At 39.5% G+C, this 18,706-nt stretch overlaps 1 protein-coding gene and 3 long non-coding RNA genes across 8 annotated transcripts; 1 reads left to right on the forward strand and 3 right to left on the reverse strand.

Annotated features, from left to right (window-relative positions):
• The first annotated feature begins 978 nt into the window (after positions 1–978).
• LOC130693016 (uncharacterized) lies at positions 979–4,475 on the forward strand. 5 transcript variants are annotated; one of them, XR_009420606.1, is made up of 6 exons: positions 979–1,774; positions 1,856–2,268; positions 2,331–2,945; positions 3,010–3,278; positions 3,458–3,568; positions 3,627–4,475. It is a non-coding gene; the product is annotated as an uncharacterized LOC130693016 (long non-coding RNA). The 5 variants fall into 5 exon arrangements; XR_009420607.1 differs by having other exon boundaries at positions 3,477–3,568; XR_009420605.1 differs by having other exon boundaries at positions 3,010–3,568.
• A 6,118-nt stretch (positions 4,476–10,593) lies between these two features.
• Positions 10,594–11,650, reverse strand: LOC130693017 (uncharacterized). The gene is made up of 6 exons (XR_009001614.2): positions 11,574–11,650; positions 11,394–11,500; positions 11,203–11,327; positions 10,975–11,144; positions 10,805–10,914; positions 10,594–10,737 (listed from the first exon to the last, which is right to left on the reverse strand). It is a non-coding gene; the product is annotated as an uncharacterized LOC130693017 (long non-coding RNA).
• A 1,170-nt stretch (positions 11,651–12,820) lies between these two features.
• LOC130692984 (sodium-dependent serotonin transporter-like) lies at positions 12,821–17,614 on the reverse strand. The gene is made up of 13 exons (XM_057516077.2): positions 17,013–17,614; positions 16,927–16,944; positions 16,730–16,864; positions 16,416–16,626; positions 16,188–16,326; positions 15,283–15,417; positions 14,681–14,784; positions 14,355–14,479; positions 14,190–14,288; positions 13,977–14,122; positions 13,709–13,909; positions 13,467–13,634; positions 12,821–13,396 (listed from the first exon to the last, which is right to left on the reverse strand). The coding sequence occupies exons 1-13, from the start codon at positions 17,419–17,421 to the stop codon at positions 13,262–13,264; spliced, it is 2,025 nt and encodes a 674-aa protein (XP_057372060.1). The 5' UTR covers positions 17,422–17,614; the 3' UTR covers positions 12,821–13,261.
• A 309-nt stretch (positions 17,615–17,923) lies between these two features.
• Positions 17,924–18,509, reverse strand: LOC132087834 (uncharacterized). Its single transcript, XR_009420679.1, has 3 exons — positions 18,286–18,509; positions 18,086–18,225; positions 17,924–18,037 (listed from the first exon to the last, which is right to left on the reverse strand). It is a non-coding gene; the product is annotated as an uncharacterized LOC132087834 (long non-coding RNA).
• Positions 18,510–18,706: the final 197 nt, after the last annotated feature.

Genomic DNA, 18,706 nt, shown 5'->3' on the forward strand with positions numbered 1-18,706 from the left:
TAGGAAAGCAAAAAGGATCGATTCCTGCTTCAGCGTGGGCATCAAATTCTTTTGTCTTTACAGTGGGGGGGGGGGGGGAATGATGAAAAGAAAACAAGAAATACGTGTGTTGCAGTCTATCATTCTAATGGACCACTTCAAATGTCACAACAACCCATTCCGTGCTGTGCGCTTCCCGGACATTATTTTAACACTTGGGAGTCGTTCAAGAAGTTTGAACCTTTAAATAAAAGGATTTCATTAAAGATATTATCACGTACTTTGAAACTTGAGAATGTGTTTATTTAACGAGATGTAGTTGGCTATTATGTTTAACGCCAACGTCAGCTGGCGCATTTCGTTATTCGCTTATCCTCCATGATGGCGATACGCAGAAATGAGGGACACATCCGTCGATATGCGCTCTATTCAACGAAGAAAAACTTGCGACCTCTTTTCACGTGGTTGCATATTGATCCTCGAAATGTTTTTGCAATGTCATGTTGAGAGGAGTGGGTACTTACCGACATTATTCTTTTTACCTAAGCCTATTGCGGCCCAATCATTTCGCGATTGAAATAGGATTGTACCGTTTATTTGGATTCTCTTTGAGTGCCTCATATGCGTAATGAGGCCATAAGGTTTCCTTTCTATTTTTCTCGTGCAGCTACTCTTCTTTCATCTCGATATCAAATATCGTTACATTCGGAACGCGTTTCTATGCATTCGAAATGGACAATTGAATTTTGTAATTGAAATCTGGCTTACATTAGGCAACAACTAGCCTCTCCATTTTTTTTTTTGGGTGCAATCAGGTACAATCAGGTTGCTGTTCGCGATTGGTCTACTAATGTCACACGAAAGCACTGATCGTCCAGGATTGCCGATGATATTTTGCCCTAATCGAAACGGCCTGAAAGAAATCCAGTGGAGGCGGATTCCAATCCGCCCCGCTCAATCGATTTTTATTTTATTCGCGTCATCGACATGGAAGGTTTCATGCTCTATATATATTTTTTTTCTATTTTTCTCTCTTTATATATATATATATATATATATAATTTTTTTTTTTTTTTTTTTTTTTTTTTTTTTTTTATAAACGTGTTACGTATACTGTGTACACTAAAGTTTTGGCTGGCAGTCAACTCCTGATGACCCTGCTGTGCTTATCTGATGGGAGGGGCCGAAGGAAGAAAGAGAAGTATAAGGGAAGAATGAAACGAAAGATAAAGGATGGCTACCAGCCGTCCGCTAGCGCCCACGCCTCTACCCCTCCAAAAGAAAACAACAACGAGCCGGGTCCATAGCAAGTGGGATGGATACAGGGCAAAGTATAGGGCCTAACGTATACGTTTCAGTTAAACTAAATAAACACGAGTTCCCCCTTCCCCCCAAATCTCGGAACTCGACTCATGCCGGAACAAGCAAACAAGAAAAGAGCCTTAATGAAAACTGATTGAAATTTTGTAACTCGTGTTCAGCTCGGGCATGGACTACCCTGTTTCCCTTGATGAATAATGATTTCTGTTTTCCCCCTTTCTTTTAGATTTGTATCTAATTTATACGCGAATGGCGGAGCATCTGCATTTGACTAGCTACCACGGATTGATTTCCTTTTCATATCCCGTTACATTATGCAACGCTTCTTTTGTTGCTTCAAGTTCGATCCTGCGTGCCGATCAATTCACAAGTGGTCCAATTCGCTCTCTCAAGTATATTGATGTGTCATCGTTCTTCCTGCTCGAGGAAGAAAAGAAAAAAAAAAAATGTCCCTTCTTATTCCTTTTGCAGACTGGTAAGTTCCTTTTGACTTGCAGTTTTGTTGTCACTATCAGCATGTGCCGCAAACAAAGTCACTCTTTGTTATTTACATTAGGAGGTCAGCAGCACACGCTGTGCACGAAGAGCTAAATACGTACAAGATTGGATGGACTGCTGTGGCCGTCGCTTTCCAATCTTGATTACACAAGCTGAAATGATTCTCTCTCCTGGAAATAATTCAGACAGAGCGGCGTGGATATGTACACAACAGAGCGAAAGCGAAAAGGAAAAAAAAAAAAAGGGAAGAAATCCAGCGAACCGGGTTAATTCATCTCTTTCGTCCGTCAGTCCATTAAAAGGAAGCTGCCCACCGTATGCTCTGAGCTTGCACATGGTTCTCTCTTTTTCTATTTTTTTTTTTTTTTTTTCGCATTCTTTTTTTCTTTTTTTTTTTAAAGGATACTCGGGGATTATGGGAAAACAAGGAAACCTACAGCAAATATGAACTTTGGTTTTCATTCTACTATGGTATTTCGAATTCTATTATTAATTACATCAAAGTAATATAATATCCCTCACTTCGCCTGTAGGATATACTACATCATTAATCGGCGAACGGTATGGTCCTAAAAGTGAGACCTGGTGATTCCCGAGCTTTTCTGTATGGACGGCTGATGGATGATTCCTTTCAAAATCATCTGTCCAGCTGATGGTTAGGAGACCGAATGTTTATTTCGCAATGGATGCGCCCATAATATGGAAGGAACACCAACTACCACCACGCCCCTTTTATCGTTGGGCATGGGAAAGTGCTGCTGTGCATTATCCTTTTCTTTTTGTATTTATTTCCCTCTTTCTCTCTATCTAAAAGATTAAAATAATATCGTTAATGTTTAGATCTTTTATCTTTGATGTTTAGGTCGTTAATTCTGCTCTCACTGCGCTGGCATAATTTATCGTCCGAATGACCCGCAGAGTTGACTGTACAGCACCAGGCCATATGGTGCAGTAAATTTAGTCATTCAAACGATGCGCAGAGCACGACCACAGAGCGTGCGAAAAACCTAATGACGGGAAGATATTACGATGAAACGCGTCACGCCTTTTTAATTATTCCCTGAGGCTAACATATGTAATGGACTTCGCGTTAATTCGATGTGCGAAAAAAGATGACATTTAGACGAAGGAACGATTAAATCTTTCAGGTATTTATACATAATTTGTTTGACCCCAACATGCTACCATGCATAATTTCTATCCGTTCAATAGCAAAGAGAGATGAAGACAGAATTTAAAAGGACCTAGAGCGCCCATCCGCACGCATGACATTATAAAATTTCTTAGAATTATACAACTAATATAAGAAGATTGTGCAAGAGACCCCATCAACCTAAATAGTAAAGAAGATTATATTCCACCAAAGAAAAAGGATGCAGCATGAACTCAATTCCATTTTCTCCGAAGATGGGTCCAGTTTTCACGAGCATCTGTCGAAACTGTCAAAGAGGTTCATAGCCAGCGTGACATCACTAAACCAGGTCCGTGTTTTTGAAGAAAGAAAACTATTTTCGTACTTTTTATGGCATCGAACTGTGTATTTCCTTTCCCCTTCAAAATAAGCAGCAGGCTAGACTTACTGGTAGGATCCCCCTCAGTATATCCCATCCGGCCTATCGTAAAAAACCGGATTTTTTTTATATCTTGTGTATACAAGTAGTATCTGTGTTACACTATAGGAGGAAATGATCCTGCTGCTGGCCAAAGAAAGTCACCCGCTAGATTTCTCCCTTCCGGTGAAAACTCTGCGGGGTTTATTCAGCCAACTGCAGTGAGTTGTCATGGTACTCACAACGCTTTGTAGATCATTGTTACCTTACTTTCTATAGGACCCAATGGACTTGTTTTGCTTTTGATGAGCAGCTTCCAAAAATGTTTTGGACTTTGCCTACGGTATTTCCTTATCGGCAATTGGCTTGCTTTTCACAAGATTTCTTTTGAGAGAGGAAATCAACCATTACCAAAAAGAAAGACCGATAAATAACGTTGGACTAGTGGACACGTTTCCTTTTTGAAATGCAACTGATGTCGATACAATTTTGCTGCGACCCTATAACAGGACACAATGCTTCTTCATCTGGTGAGCTATAAACAAAATGGTTATACATGTAAACCCTGTCCCATACTAATGCAGTTGTCATCCTATAAACCAATCAACTCTGTAGGATGGAGCTTTTTGGCGTCTTACAAAGGAGGCTTTCCAAGCTTTTAGCTCTCAAGTTGGAGACGGGACGGAAATATCACAATTAGTGTCCTTTTAGATACAAACCCCTCAAGTCGACATATTAGTATAGAAATCGGATTTCCTTTGGCGGCAGAAAGCAGTGGTATAAAAACTACGAAGCGTCTTGCTGTATAATTATATGTTGTTTAGTTGAGAGATAATTTTGCAATTTGCAATTAAACAATTGCAATTATGCAATTGTGCAATTTCCTCTAGAGGTAGTTACTAAGTTGAAATTAATGGGTCTGATAAATTGCAAATTTCGTGTAGAATCTATAAACAAAATTCGAATCGTATGTTGTCTAGCCTTACGAATGGAAGTAGGTGCTTTATTTTGAATAACCTATGTTAGAAAAAAAAGTGAATGTAGAAAATAACGTTTGAAAATGCCAATTGAACAATTTAATAAACATGGGGTTGAGTTATCATTTTAGAAATACACATGTCGACGGTGTTTACTTGGTGTTGCATGAAAACGATACGGCCAAGTCATTTCTATGAAATCGCTACACAGTTCAACGAATACTTTATGCATATCTCGGCAATACATCGGTCTGTAGAAAGTTTTTGAACCATCTGACACCATTGTATAGTACAGCTGACAGCTGGGTGGAGAAGGTAAGGTGTTTAACACGGCTGGTGTTAATTGTGAGTGAGTGAGGAGAACATTGTAGTTAATCGTGATTTGAAAGTATAAGAAAAGTTTTCAATGCAAAGAGCTTAGAGGAGTCCACCTGGACATCATGTGTTTTTCGCTAAGGTATGATTTACTTGAGTTTTTTTTTTTATGTCTAAAACTGAATAATGACTAATGGTTCTATGTCGAACTTTGGGACAGCTGTGGAAATTTCCAGCAGGGTAATAAAATAAGGCTTAACGATTTACTTTCAACATCTGTACGTTTTCTTCCACGATTCCAGAATATGTTGACATAATTAAGGGGGAAAAGAATTTTTTATGCAGAACCAGCATTCCAATGTTGTTGGAACACGTTTGGTTTCATCTTATTCCGAATCAACTTTATAAGCCTAACTTTTTCGGGCGCAATAAAACAAGCCTGACACTCAAGACTGACAGTGAAATAAGCCGGACTTTTTCGTTATTATTCTTTTTTATTAGAAACCTCAATGTAGCTTTAAAAACAAAAGATTTATACTCTAAGTTAAACGAGGATCAGGAATATTTTCCTTGCACTTGCTTTTTTTTTTTTTAAAGGCATTCATTTTTTAAGGAAGGAAAGAAAAGTAAATGTTGTTTCTGCAGCCAATAATGGAAATACAATAGTTTTTTTCAAATCTTGTAGACAATCAAATTTCGTTCACTTTTATTAAATTTCCCGATAGGAATTCTGTCTAGATCATAGTTTGGTTGAGATTTCCAGCATTTATCCGAGTTTTACGATGTTTCTGTTCCAAGATGGCGTTGCCGATGAAAAACAGACTAGAATCTGTTTAACTGCGTTTTATTCAGATACTATACAACTAAGGAAAAACTAATGCTATATTTAGAATCAGCGTTCAATGTTGATTTTTTTGGTGGGTTTCATCTAATTCCGCGAGATTTCGTTTTTGGCCGATTTTGACAAAAGTGAGAAGGCCTTCCCACTTTTTCATTTTTGGCCAAAATTTAAATTTCACTTAGAATACATGGTTTCGATTCAAAATAGAATGGAAATCACGAAAGTCAAATTAATTTTGCATTGGCTTTATGGTTTTTAAAATAAACGTAAAAAACAGAGAGTGCGCTAACAGGTTGGGCAAATAAGCCCGACCCTCTGTGTGTCGGGCTTATGTTTCTAGCCAAACATTTTGACAAAACCACTTGGAATTCTTAAAAAATTATGCATTACACTCAAAATGAAAGACTTTTTTCAGGAAATTTGTTCATTTGCTCGCCAAAGCAGTTATTTTTGAAATATATTGAATATTGGGCTGTAGCATGACTGCGCCGTACCATACTGGCGCGCCAACGTTTGTAACTGTTTTTTCCTGTCTTTTTTGAAATTTCTGATCTCATAAAAAAGCAAACAACACTTTTCGTAATTATAGGTGATTTTGAAACTAAAGCACATCGTGTCATTGCTAAATTGAAATATTTTGAAAAAATAAAATTTTCCGGGAAAGTCGGGCTTATTTTTGTTGTCGGGTTTATTTTCTAGCCATTTCCCGGTTGGGATTCTGTCTTTTTCGACTAATGTTTTTGCCCCTGCTATCGCCATCTACCGGTCGATACAGTCAAACAGAAGGAAAGGCCGATATTTTTTTTTTTTTTTTTTTTTGGGGGGGGGGGGGGGGGGTTAAAACGGATTGGAATAGATTGCATCAAAGTATCAAACTTACCCATTCGGCAACTCAAGTGTGCATATGTTTTTCTTTGATTATTATTTTATTTTGCTACTATGCTTGGTAAACTGCAATCGTGTCCAATATTTTTGCCTTTGCATTTTAGGTCTACTCTTAGGTGACCTATACCTGATCCTGTGTTTTAAAGTGATCTGCTTTCACAGCTATATTTCTGTGTTCTTTTCCGTTGGTCTATGGTTCTGAATTAAGGCAAGTATATCTATTATGCTATGTCATTAAGTACTATAGGGAAGGGAATAACTGAAGTTGATTGAGATCTATTCTGATTCTCCTGATATCCATCTCAACAGGTTTTTATTTGCTTTTCAACATCCATTTCATAGTGGGACGTGGGGCTTTGATTAATATTGCCATAAAGACTCCCGAAAATGGGTGTGGTACGGAAACCCAGAAATGGCATGAGTTCAACATCAAACATGGATTAGGTACTTTTCGGTTTTTTGTCTACCGAAAAAGTATTTTTAATTCTATTATTTTGCATTCACAGAATTTTAGCGGGGGATCAAGTCAAGTCTGGAAGTGTTACAGGAAGGAAGAGTGAGCCTACAGTTGAAAAAACACTGAGAGTGCATTACCATTAAGGTATGAGGTAAAGTAATAGAGTATGCACATTGTCAAATGAGAAGTACCATCTTGTGTAAATGAATCCTGTATAACAGCAATCCTTTATAATTCTGTCACAGCTAGAAGCCTCAAATAATTCTGCTTTTGTTGCTAAAGAACAACTTGTCCTTTATGTTCAGAGTGTTGGTGAAGCTGGGTACTTAAATGGCCCTAAAGATGTTTCACTTTGCTGGCATTGCAGCGATGAACATCATATATGGACTCTTTAGGAATGAAAGGAATTTTCTTGAAAAAATTTTGAATTTATGATGAATTATTTCTCCTCCTTTTTGCCAACCATGTTTAATCTACAAAAAAAAAAATTATCCAATAGGAAAGGATTTTCAGCATACTGGGAACACAACTATCAACAATGCAACATTCTACGGGTGCTATTTTATCATTCAAGAGCCTTATACAATGATGTTCATCTGCAATTTGTATGGCCTTTCCCAAGCTTCTGCCAGAAGTTGAATCTATGAGTCATGTAAGTCACATGAGCAACAATTGAGATGCTTAATGCTGTCGTTTTTCTTTTCTCAGTATAGGCTAATAGTAACATTGGATCTGAAAAGATTCTTGGTTGGGGCAAGACACTGAATAAATTGTAATGATTGGATGGATGACATGACATTTCTATACTTCATTCAGATTCCCGAGACGGTATTTTATATTTAAAAAATTGAAGTGCATATCTGGGCTCCCTTCCTTTCCGTAGCCCCGTTTCCCCTTGACTCGTAATAAGCCCGTAGGGGGTCATGCCCCTACTGTACGGTATATATAAAAATAACATATACCGAGGTTTGGAGGGCTCTGGCCGGAAAGGGGACGTGGGGGGTCCGCTTAGTCCGATGATGTGTTCACGGAGGGCGACGTGGCTACCCACAAATCCGAACTAAAGGTTAATCGCTCCAGTAAAAATGTTCCAAATCTTCGGCTCTTCTTCCGGCTTCTCTTAGCCAATCACCGGGTAATCTCCCCGGTGGGTCAACAAGGCAGTGTCTCCCCCTGCCTGGGTTGACGGCAACTTTTGAAAGGGCTGTTGTGCCTTTTTAAAGTTGCAAAAATAATTGTAATGTGCAGAGAATTGTCAATAAAATTTTTTTTATAAAATATTTTTTCCAAAATTTGTTTTTTTCATTGTCTGGTTTTCGCCTCGTTCATACATTCCATGTAGCAATTTTTTTAAGTTCACCTTTATTTGTTTTGCCAGCTTTGATGGTAAGCATTGGCCCACGTTGGATGGTAAGTATTGTTTCCATTAGTTTATCGTTTATCTGTAAGTATTCAATTATTATTTATTACACTCTTTGAATTCTTCAACTTAGATTCAAGGAACAACGTATAATACTTGGATAATTTCTCATGTACTCTTGTATTTGTATTTTATTTTACTCGTACGGGAACCGATCCCCAGCCATTCAGCGTGCAACGCCGATGCTCTTCATCATTGAGCCACAAGACATATATACACATTATATATCGAATATCATATGTTATCGTCTACATGTTTATGCAGTCTTTCAGAATTATATGTTTATCTGTCTATTGTTTTCACAAGGTCTATAGCTCTGCGGTAGAGCCTTCAGCTGCGATATCTGTTATCCTGGGTTCAAACCTCAATAGATATATAAAAATGAAGCACAATAGATGAAGAAAAGAATTTTGCAGTACTGCATTTCAGTTTTATTCTAAGTGTAAATGCAAGTCCGCAAGTGACTAGAAAAGAGCCAACTTGATATCATATGATTCCTGGCTCACTGGTAGAGCATTGGCGCAGGATGCCGAACAACCAGGGTTCGATCCCTAGATAATAATTGAGTAATTACAGATGCATGATAAACCAATGGAAAAAAACTTATCATCAAATGTGACTCAGTGCTTACCATCAAAGGTGGCATAAACAATAAAAGTGCATTGAGCAAGCCATATAAAAAAAAAAAGTTGCTACATGGAATGTATGAACGCGGCGAAAACCAGACAATGAAAAAAACAAATTTTGGAAAAAATATTTTATAAAAAAAATTTTATTGACAATTCTCTGCACATTACAATTATTTTTGCAACTTTAAAAAGGCACAACAGCCCTTTCAAAAGTTGCCGTCAACCCAGGCAGGGGGAGACACTGCCTTGTTGACCCACCGGGGAGATTACCCGGTGATTGGCTAAGAGAAGCCGGAAGAAGAGCTGAAGATTTGGAACATTTTTACAGGAGCGATTAACCTTTAGTTCGGATTTGTGGGCAGCCACGTCACCCTCCGTGAACACATCATCGGACTAAGCGGCACCCCACGTCCCCTTTCCGGCCAGAGCCCTCCAAACCTCGGTATATGTTATTTTTATATATACCGTACAGTAGGGGCATGACCCCCTACGGGCTTATTACGAGTCAAGGGGAAACGGGGCTACGGAAAGGAAGGGAGCCCAGATATGCACTTCAATTTATGAAAAATTAAATACCGTTTTTAAACGAGAATCTAAATGATGTATGGAAATTCCATGTAGTGTATCCAAACATAATAATTTATTCAGGACCTTGCCCCAAACAAGAAACCTTTTCAGATCGATATTTATTGTTCATCTATAATAAGACAGTAAAACAGCATTAGGCATAAAAACTCTTAATTCATATATACAGGTCATACCTTACATGATTCGTGAGTTGATTGCGAGCATATTCTTCTGTCAGAAGCTTCGGAAGAGACATTTACGATTTTCGTTTACGCTCACCATGGATGCTGGTAGACTAGACATTTAAAGTTAAGAAACTTAGCCCAATTCCAACAGTTTTGATTCTTACTTGTAAGTTGTTATTGCACTAGAATGCAGCGACGAAATCCGCGGTCTTTTTGCTGTTGACAAAAAGGATAGTCTTGGCACCACCGAGATCTTGTAAAACTTCGATCAGCTTAGCTCTCTTATCTCTTTTCGAGCACTGAAAAAACAGCTGTTCAACATCCGGATTGGTGCCCCCGACAATGCCTGTTGTGGCGAATATGTAGTCTTCCATGTACGTCGCAGCCAGCGCTTGCACTTCATCTGGGAATGTAGCCGAAAACATACAAACACGACGGATTCCCTACAGAGAAACAAATAGTATTAATCAGTCAAATCTCATACTCAAAAGCCATCGAGGACATACTTTCGGATGCATCGTTGGATGATTGACAATTTTTTCAGCATTGGGACCGAAACCCATATCAAGCATTCGATCAACTTCGTCCAAAATTTAAAACCTGACTCCCGAGAAGTCAAATACTTCACGGTAGAAAAAATCATTAAATCGCCCCGCGGTCGCGACAAAAATGTTGCACCCAGCTTGAAGATTTGACCGTTGATGGCTCGTGAGAGTTCCTCCATATATAATCACAGACTTTAAAACCGTACTGTAGGAGAATTTACACGCCTTGCGGTGAATTTGAATAGCCAATTCACGAGTGGGTGCGACAATTACAACTTCTGGCTTTTTCCCCATGGCATGAGACGCACCGACAACACCTTGTTCTAACAATATGTTCATAACCGGTACCAAGTACGCCGCCTGCATGAAAAAAATGTAAAATTTTAGATGACTTAATCAATGAATATCACGAAGGCTTTGTTGCAGCCAAAGGGTTAACTCACACAAACAAAAAACAAAACAATACCACAATGAATAAGACGTTCCGCGATGATGTTCCGTGTCATAGCCTTGGGTCGTTTTGGAGCCATATACCTTCCGGAATGACAGCTATCGGTATTAGAAGCTACCTGAATGACGAAACATAAATTATCAGAATACTGAAATTATTACTAACTGGAAGCCAATATAACATACGTTGTTCATGCCGCACGGGAATGAGGACTTCAGCACATGTCTAGGACGATGACGATGAGGCAGCAAGGAGGAATGGTTGAGATGATATCCAATGATGAAGATTTGAAGCTCTAAGATTTCAAAACGATTTAACTTCCTGTAAGAATAAAGATAATACATTATGTTATTACATATGATACATGATATGAGGTAGTAGTCTATGGATAATGGTCAGCTCAGCAGTGAAGTTACAAAGAAGGATTAATGGGAAGTTGGTAGATGATGGTTGGCACTACACAGAGCGCTAAGATTCTCTGATTGCAGGATGATATCCATCATTTAACTAAAACCCTGCTACACGCTAATAACAATTTTTCCAATCAGATGATGCTGTTCAAGTCTTAATATTGATGGTTTACCGTCAGTGTAAGTTATGAAGAAGGATAAATGGAAAGTGGTTCGATGATAGATGGCACAGCACAATAGACTAAGATTCTGTGATTGAGGGATGATATCCACCATTTAACTAAAGCACAGCTACAGGCTGATAAAAATTCTTAGAATTAGATAATGTTGTAAGTTTTAATAACCTATGGTCATGATGGCTTACTTTCGATCTAAGGATTATTTCAGTGATTTGTGTTAAAATTCGTCACACAGTTTCAAGAAATGCCCAATATCTCTTTCAGCAGCTTGGATTGGTGATGACAACTCAAACTATTGCACACAAAAACCAGTTTTTTTTATGTTTTGCAATTCTAAACACATTTCTAATGACGAAACCAATTACATTTAAGGTGAACAATCCTTAGAAACCACAAAAATTAAGAAATACTTGTAACACAAATTTCACACGTTACTTCGTCACGCAGCCATAATGGAGGACACCAGCAGCGCCATCTAATGTTCAAATCGATAACCCGAGTTTGCTTGAGATTCTGCATATTTGACTAGCGTGCCAGTATGCTAGAGCGCTAGCGTTGTGCAGCAGAAATATTCCGTATATTTCCAATTATTCCTAAATAAAAATTTTATGGGAAACACCATTCAATTTTAAGTATATCCTATGACATTCAACCAATTTGGACGAGTGCCGGTTTTCGCAGAAAAAATTTTAAGCCCGACTAAATATAAGCCCGACTTTTCTTACTTTTGGCACGAATATTCATTTTAATTTAAAAACGGCTAACTTGACAAGAAAACGAGTGGCTTTTTCCGAATCAGCGTTAAATTGTGAATATACTGTGTGATTTTCATGGAGTTCTAAGAGATTTCGCTTTTTGCTGATTTTGGCAAAAAGAAAAGTGGGAAGGCAACATGCCTTCCTACTTTTTCACTTTTGGCTAAATTTTAAATTTCACATAAAATACAGGATTTCGATTCAGAATTGAATGCTTATAACGAAATCAAATTTATTTTTCAATTGGCCTTATGGTTTTCTAATTAAACGTAAAAAAAGAAAACAAATTTAAGCCCGACTTACTTAGTCGTTGGTGGCACCCTGACATTGGCTGGTTGGATTGGGATTGGCATGGGAGAATGAAATCACAGTGTTTTTGTTCTCAATGCAGGATTGAAGTGGAAAATAATTCCCTAGCTAGAAGAAATTCTTCTGTGCGTACAAAAAACAAATCAAATTTGCTTTCATACCATTTTTAAATTTTAAAATGATTTGATGAAACAAGTGACACCTGTTCATGTATTCAGTTGAAGTATAAGATTCTTCCGATTCTCCATTTTTGTTTGTATACCTCAAAACAAAGACTTTAATCCAATAAATAAATCTACATAAACTGGTACCTTACATGTATCAACCAAATTCAATCTTTTTAAACACACAGATCTATCTCTGTGATTCTGCTCTTTGTCAATCCGATTAGAATTACTTAATATACGAAACAAATGCGCTGGAAATGTTGACATCTGTCTGGCGCTTCCGCATGTAGTGGGTGCATAATGTCTTGCATGTTTTATTGAATAGGCAAATTTGAATAAGCTCACAAAGCAGCTGTTGCCATTAGTTTAGCGGATAGAGCGTTGTCATTGAAAAATGTGAGAAGATTTATTACAATCCGACTCTTGCATGTTTATTTACGGAATTGTTGTCTAGATAAGAGAGCATACAAAATAAAAAAAGGAAAATAAAGTCCCTTTAAGCCGGCTGTTGCTTACTGGAACTTTCTCCAGGGTTATACAGTCATCAAGTGCTACTTGTAATATCTTATAATAATAAAAATAACAATAAAACGAATCAAAAATTAAACGACAGGGGTCTTATAAAACAACAAGAGGAAAAACATCCATGATAACAGATGATATTACCCTACTATACTTCTATGAACATGAATATATTACTAATGACTTATCGTATAAAAGAAAAGAAAAAGCTGAACAATAATTAATTCCTTATCCCCGAACAAAAAAATTTAAAAAAAAATCAAAAAAAATACTTAATTAAGTGTGGATTCTGTTGTTCATTCAGACTTGAGTGCCGTAGGAGGTGGAGTGATGGCTGACACTGCTGGGCCCCACGACATCACGAGCCGTCAAAGATATTTGCGACAAATTCCGAGGATCGCTCGTATCTTCCGGTGTAAACATTTTCACCAGTCGCTATAAACAAATGATCATTCTGTTCAGTTTTTCAATGAATCATAAAGGTAGTACGTCTGAAACAACGAACCTGCGTAAAAGATCCTTTCGTAATGCCGAATTTGTAAATCAGGTAAATGGGAATGCAAGAGAGCGGAATGGCTGTGAGAACCCAACCGACTTTGATGGACCAAGCCGGGTAGGTGTAGTCTTGCGTATCCAGCGGCACCGGATCGATCAGAGTGCAGATGAAAATAACCTAAACAAAGCGATGGCGACATGAAGTTACTCCACGTATTTGGACGTCAGAAACAGAGTAGTGTAATTAATTACCAAAATAAAAATGGGGCTGACATAAGCCCAAGTGATCTTCCAAAAGGGTCCAGGTTGAAATCCCAGCATGGATTCGATATCGTTGGAGAATCTCTGTGTGCCATAACACCAACTCACGCCCATTGCTTCCACAAACACCAAGAAAAGGATGGCAATGCCTGGGCCGTAGACGTTCAGTAAATCCACCAAATACATTCCGCCCTGTTCCATAATAAAATCATGACTTCTACATATTTATCTAAGGGAGATTATAATTAGCCTTCCTTACATAGGTGGTGGTTGGTAGAGCGCACAGGTATATGAAAACGAGTAATATTCCAACAAATAATTCCCGCCGCCGGCCCAGCAGAGCTGGGTACTCATCGCATAGGCCAGTAATCATTGCCTCTAACCCACCAAACGTGCTATCCAATCCTAAACGTAAATTAAAGATAACGTGGAATACACGTAACCAGTCTGAAGCTATGTGATTAAATATTACCTAGAGTAATCAATAGGAAAAAGAATATCATGGACCAAAAAGTCGATCCAGCCATAGTAGCTATTGCTTCCGGATAAACGACGAAAACTAATCCGGGACCTAGATAAGATCGAACAAAACCTCAAATTCTGCGATGCATCTTCAATGCAAAGTGAATAAGCAAACCTTCGAGGCCAAGTTGATCGATAGTGACGTTCCTGATTTCTGCCATATAACCGAGTACAGCAAAAATGACAAAGCCGGCCAACAAGCTGGTGGCCAGATTGATGGAGCTTGTCAACAAAGCGTCACTGCATCCCAGGCAAAAAAAAAAAAAAAAAAAAAAGATTACACACACGGATGATTAAGGCTTTGTCGATTGGCATTATACACCCCTCTAGCTGTACATTGTGAGAAGGTTTTCCATTCAAGTGGCATTTTGTCAACGATCGAGAGCTCATTTCGAACAACAAGAGAGATTAGACCGAAAAACAGGGGAAGCAGAGACTCACTAGAAGCAATTGTTGTGGAACTTGTTGTAGCTGGAGAGGGCCAACAAGGTGCCGAAACCAGGTCCCAGTGAGAAAAAGACTTGCGACGCCGCATCCGTCCACACCTGTCGTATTACCATCACCGAAATCAAATTTATTGCTATGCGTTTTATTTAGGGGCAGTCAGATTGAGCGTGTTGATAAGGAACACGCCACACAAGGCCAAGCAAGACGTTAATTCTATTATTATTACAAATGCTGAAGCATTCACACATCTACTACTAATGGAGATAGGGTAACTTAGTGCACTCTTGAAATTTAATTACATAATTTCATTGCTACCCTTATTTTATCATCCAAACTGTCCTCATATTCGATTAAATGCGTCTACAGGCATCGAACGATGTAAAGCAATTTGTTCTTTCATCAAAGAAGGCCGTCTTACATCCTAGTTTCCTAACCCATATTACAAACTTTAATCAAAATTCAAGTGAAATGTTCAAATCCCGCTAAGAAACGAATTCTTTAAATTTCATTCGGTAGGACTATTTTTAGCTATAGCCATTTAATGAAAAAAAAAAAAATAATAAAGAATGAAAAGAATAAAACGGATGAAAAATAACCTTTGTTTCAGCCAGTTTACTCCACTGGGGCGTGAGGAAGTAGAGGATGCCATCGCCGGCTCCGGGCAGTGATGCGCCGCGGATGAGAAGGATGATCAGGACAATATAAGGGGCTACGGCCGTGATCCATACGGCCTAGATTTCCGCACCACATCCAAACAGACCGAGAGAGAATAAAAAAAAAGAGAAAATTAAAAACGTGAATACGATGAAACGACATTTCAAGTGGATATTTCCAATTTCTGAGAGAAAATCACGCTCTCTCGACTCTCTCAAGTTATCAAGTCCCTCCCATCTAGCTCTATTCAATATGGTGATGAGGAAACAGAGGAAAGGTAGCAGTGCGGGGTGATGGTATGCGAATGTGGAGTGGCTTAACAAACACACTCTAAAGACGATATTGTTCCAATCAAGCTGAGCGACGCTCCCGAGTGCCAAAATAATGGAATACACAAGAACAGAAGACTACTACTACTACCAGATCAGAAAGCAATACGCCGTTTCACAGTCGATTACATTAGGGAGTCTGTGCGATCCTTAATTCTATTTGTTTTCAAGGGGAGAAAAAAAAGAAGGCGAAAATAAATAAGCAGTTCCGAGAGAGGAGTGTTAGTCCCGGTCAGCGAAAACAATCGGGAAAAAAAAAAAAAGATACGTATACTCTGCCAAATGAGTTTGGTTGGCGAAGATAGATTTAATCTATAGATAGTCCGGAGGAGGCAGACGAGTCAAAGAAAAGAAGGCTGGGATCGATCCAATAACAAGCGGAAGAGAGGAATCCGGAAAAAGAAGGAGTTGAGTAGCCCAATCAGATCGAATACACGTATGTGCCGATGATGCTGGTGCGCATCATATCGAAAACATTTTCAAACGAAACGGGCGGGGATGAAACAAAATGCAGTTACTTTGCCAGTTGATCGGACTCCCTTCCACAGGGAGAAGTAGACGAGCACGAAGACGGCCAGGACGCAGAGCGCTAGAGACCATTTGATTGGGCCGAGATCGTCCATCCCGTCCGACAGGTAATTCTCCAACACGTTCCGCCTAAAAAGATGTTGGAATAATGAACATCTTCAAATTGGGGCAATGACAACATTTGACTCTTTTTGAAGATGAAGGGAGAAGGGTGTTACTCAAAATATTCCTGGGCGGGACTGCGGACGAATGTGCCGTTATCAACGGGTCCAACCAGCGCGCAACTATTGGTATTCCACGGGTGGTCGCACGACGTCCACGGTAATTCGGACGTGAACGAGGCAACAAAATAATAGACAGCCCAGCCGATGATTGTGTTATAGTACATGCCCATGTAGAAATCGATGATGCAAATTGCGTATCCCACTCCTACGAAAGCCGGGAAGAATTACATAAAGAGATTTCAATTTTTTTCCCTGTTTCGCCTAATTAATTAAATATTGGTAGATCAGAATGTCCTTTTGGTACATACCTTTAAGTGCGGGACAGATACGTCTCCAGAGGGTGAGACAGCCACTGCGATGAAATTGACCCAGGGCAAGCTCCATGTAGAATAAGGGCAGACCACCAAAGACCATCATTACGACATACGGAATGAGAAATGCACCTTTAAAAAATATCTAATTATTCACCGCATTCATAAAAATTTAAGAATTAAAGGCAATTTACCTCCGCCGTTTTTGTAGCCTGCGAACAGAAAATAAAAATATATTTAGTAGGAAATCTAATTTTTTAAAAATCAAATTTATACGTACAGATATAAGGAAATCGCCAAACGTTGCCAAGATCGACGGCGAAACCGATGACGGCCAGAAGGAATTCGGCTTTTTTGGCCCATGTTTCGCGCTCCTCTAGGGCCGGCAAGGGACTCGTTTCCGGCCGGAGGCTTCCGGCACTTGCCGCCGTTTCCGAGAGGAAACAAACGATTTGCGCTTTGTCTTCGTCGTCGTCGGGATGATGATTTAGTTGGATGAGCTCTTGCTGTTCATCCGCTCCGGAACCCTTGCCGGACAGGGTGGTTTCTTTGGCCATCTTGGCCAGCTGCTTTAGACTCTCAACCGATGCTGAAGACGACGAACTGTTTGCGCTATTTCCGCACTGGAGCTTATCTCCGCCGCCCTCCACTACCGTCCCGTTGATGGCGCTCGCGTTCTCCGGGAGCATCGGGGTATCTCAAGCGGGTCCCCCCCCCTCCCTCAAAACCTTTTTTATTCAGTTATTTATTGTTATTTTGTCAACCACTTAAAAGCATCGTCCGATCAACAGGCCTTTTTTTAAAAAAGATTCACTGATACCGGCCAATGACCAAACAATTAAACTTATTAAGAACGTCCTGTGTTTCCAACTGGACATTAGGCCTACACACAAAATTTGGATTCGATTTCCAACTTACCATGCGCTTAGAAAAAAAAAAAAGAACTAGATATTATTGCGTAGTTAAGTACATGACGGATAGTACTGGCCCAACGACGTAAACTGGAACAGCGCACAAACGGTAGGCGACTGACCCGGCAGAGTGGCGGGAAACGAATCATCTACGAGGACGTAGTCATCGCCAAACACTGCGGGTACTAAAAAAAAAAATGTGAAACGGCGCCGCTCCTCTTCCATAAAGGCAAGAAAAAACAAGAGGCTCGATGAGTCAAAAGAGTTGGCCGTTTCGGTCCCACCCTCTTTTTTTTTTCGAGTCCTTTTTCTTCCACGCCGGCGCTCTCTCTCCTTCCATATTGTATTCATCGGGTTCAACTCGCTCGAATTCTCTAACGAGAAAACACATCAACTGCGTTAGTTCTGACATTGCAATGAAACATATGTAGCAATCAACAACCTGCTAACTTGTTAGGGTCTTTTATTTGGACAATAGATGCAATCAGGCACCTATTCTTCTTAATAGACAGATTTGTACGATGGTACACTGCGCATTCTATATCCAAATCCGGATAATAGCGCATATCTATAGAAATATATCTAAAAAGAAAAGAAAGTAAATCAACCTGATGCTTGTGAACGTTGAAAAGAAAAACTTACGGATGGAGAAACAAACGTCTCGTATCTCTTTTCGCTCCTGTGGGACACAAGCGTTTATCTTCCGCTTAGCTGGATCCTCCCTCCACCCGCTGGATGGCTTTTAACGCCATTTTTTTCTTCGCGATGCGGCCAAGTGAGTCTTTTCTCAAGTCGACGAGCTCTTGATTGTATTTCTCCATTCTGATATGCTAATGGCGCTGATACATGGGGTGGGGTTTGGGAAGGCAGTTGGGTTTCCCTATCTCTCCTCCCCCTACTCGGCTGTCCTTCCAGTCAGCAGGGAGAGGCACTACATCATCGTGACCGACATCCTCCTTGGACGCCGATCGTCTAGATTGGATTTTTGCTCGCCCCATGTCCATAAAGACTGACCTCACGATTTGCATTCAATTAGAATGGAACGTGAGAGAGGGGGCAAGTT

Source organism: Daphnia carinata, chromosome 3 (assembly GCF_022539665.2).
Source record: "Daphnia carinata strain CSIRO-1 chromosome 3, CSIRO_AGI_Dcar_HiC_V3, whole genome shotgun sequence".
NCBI classification, from domain to species: Eukaryota; Metazoa; Arthropoda; class Branchiopoda; order Diplostraca; family Daphniidae; genus Daphnia; species Daphnia carinata.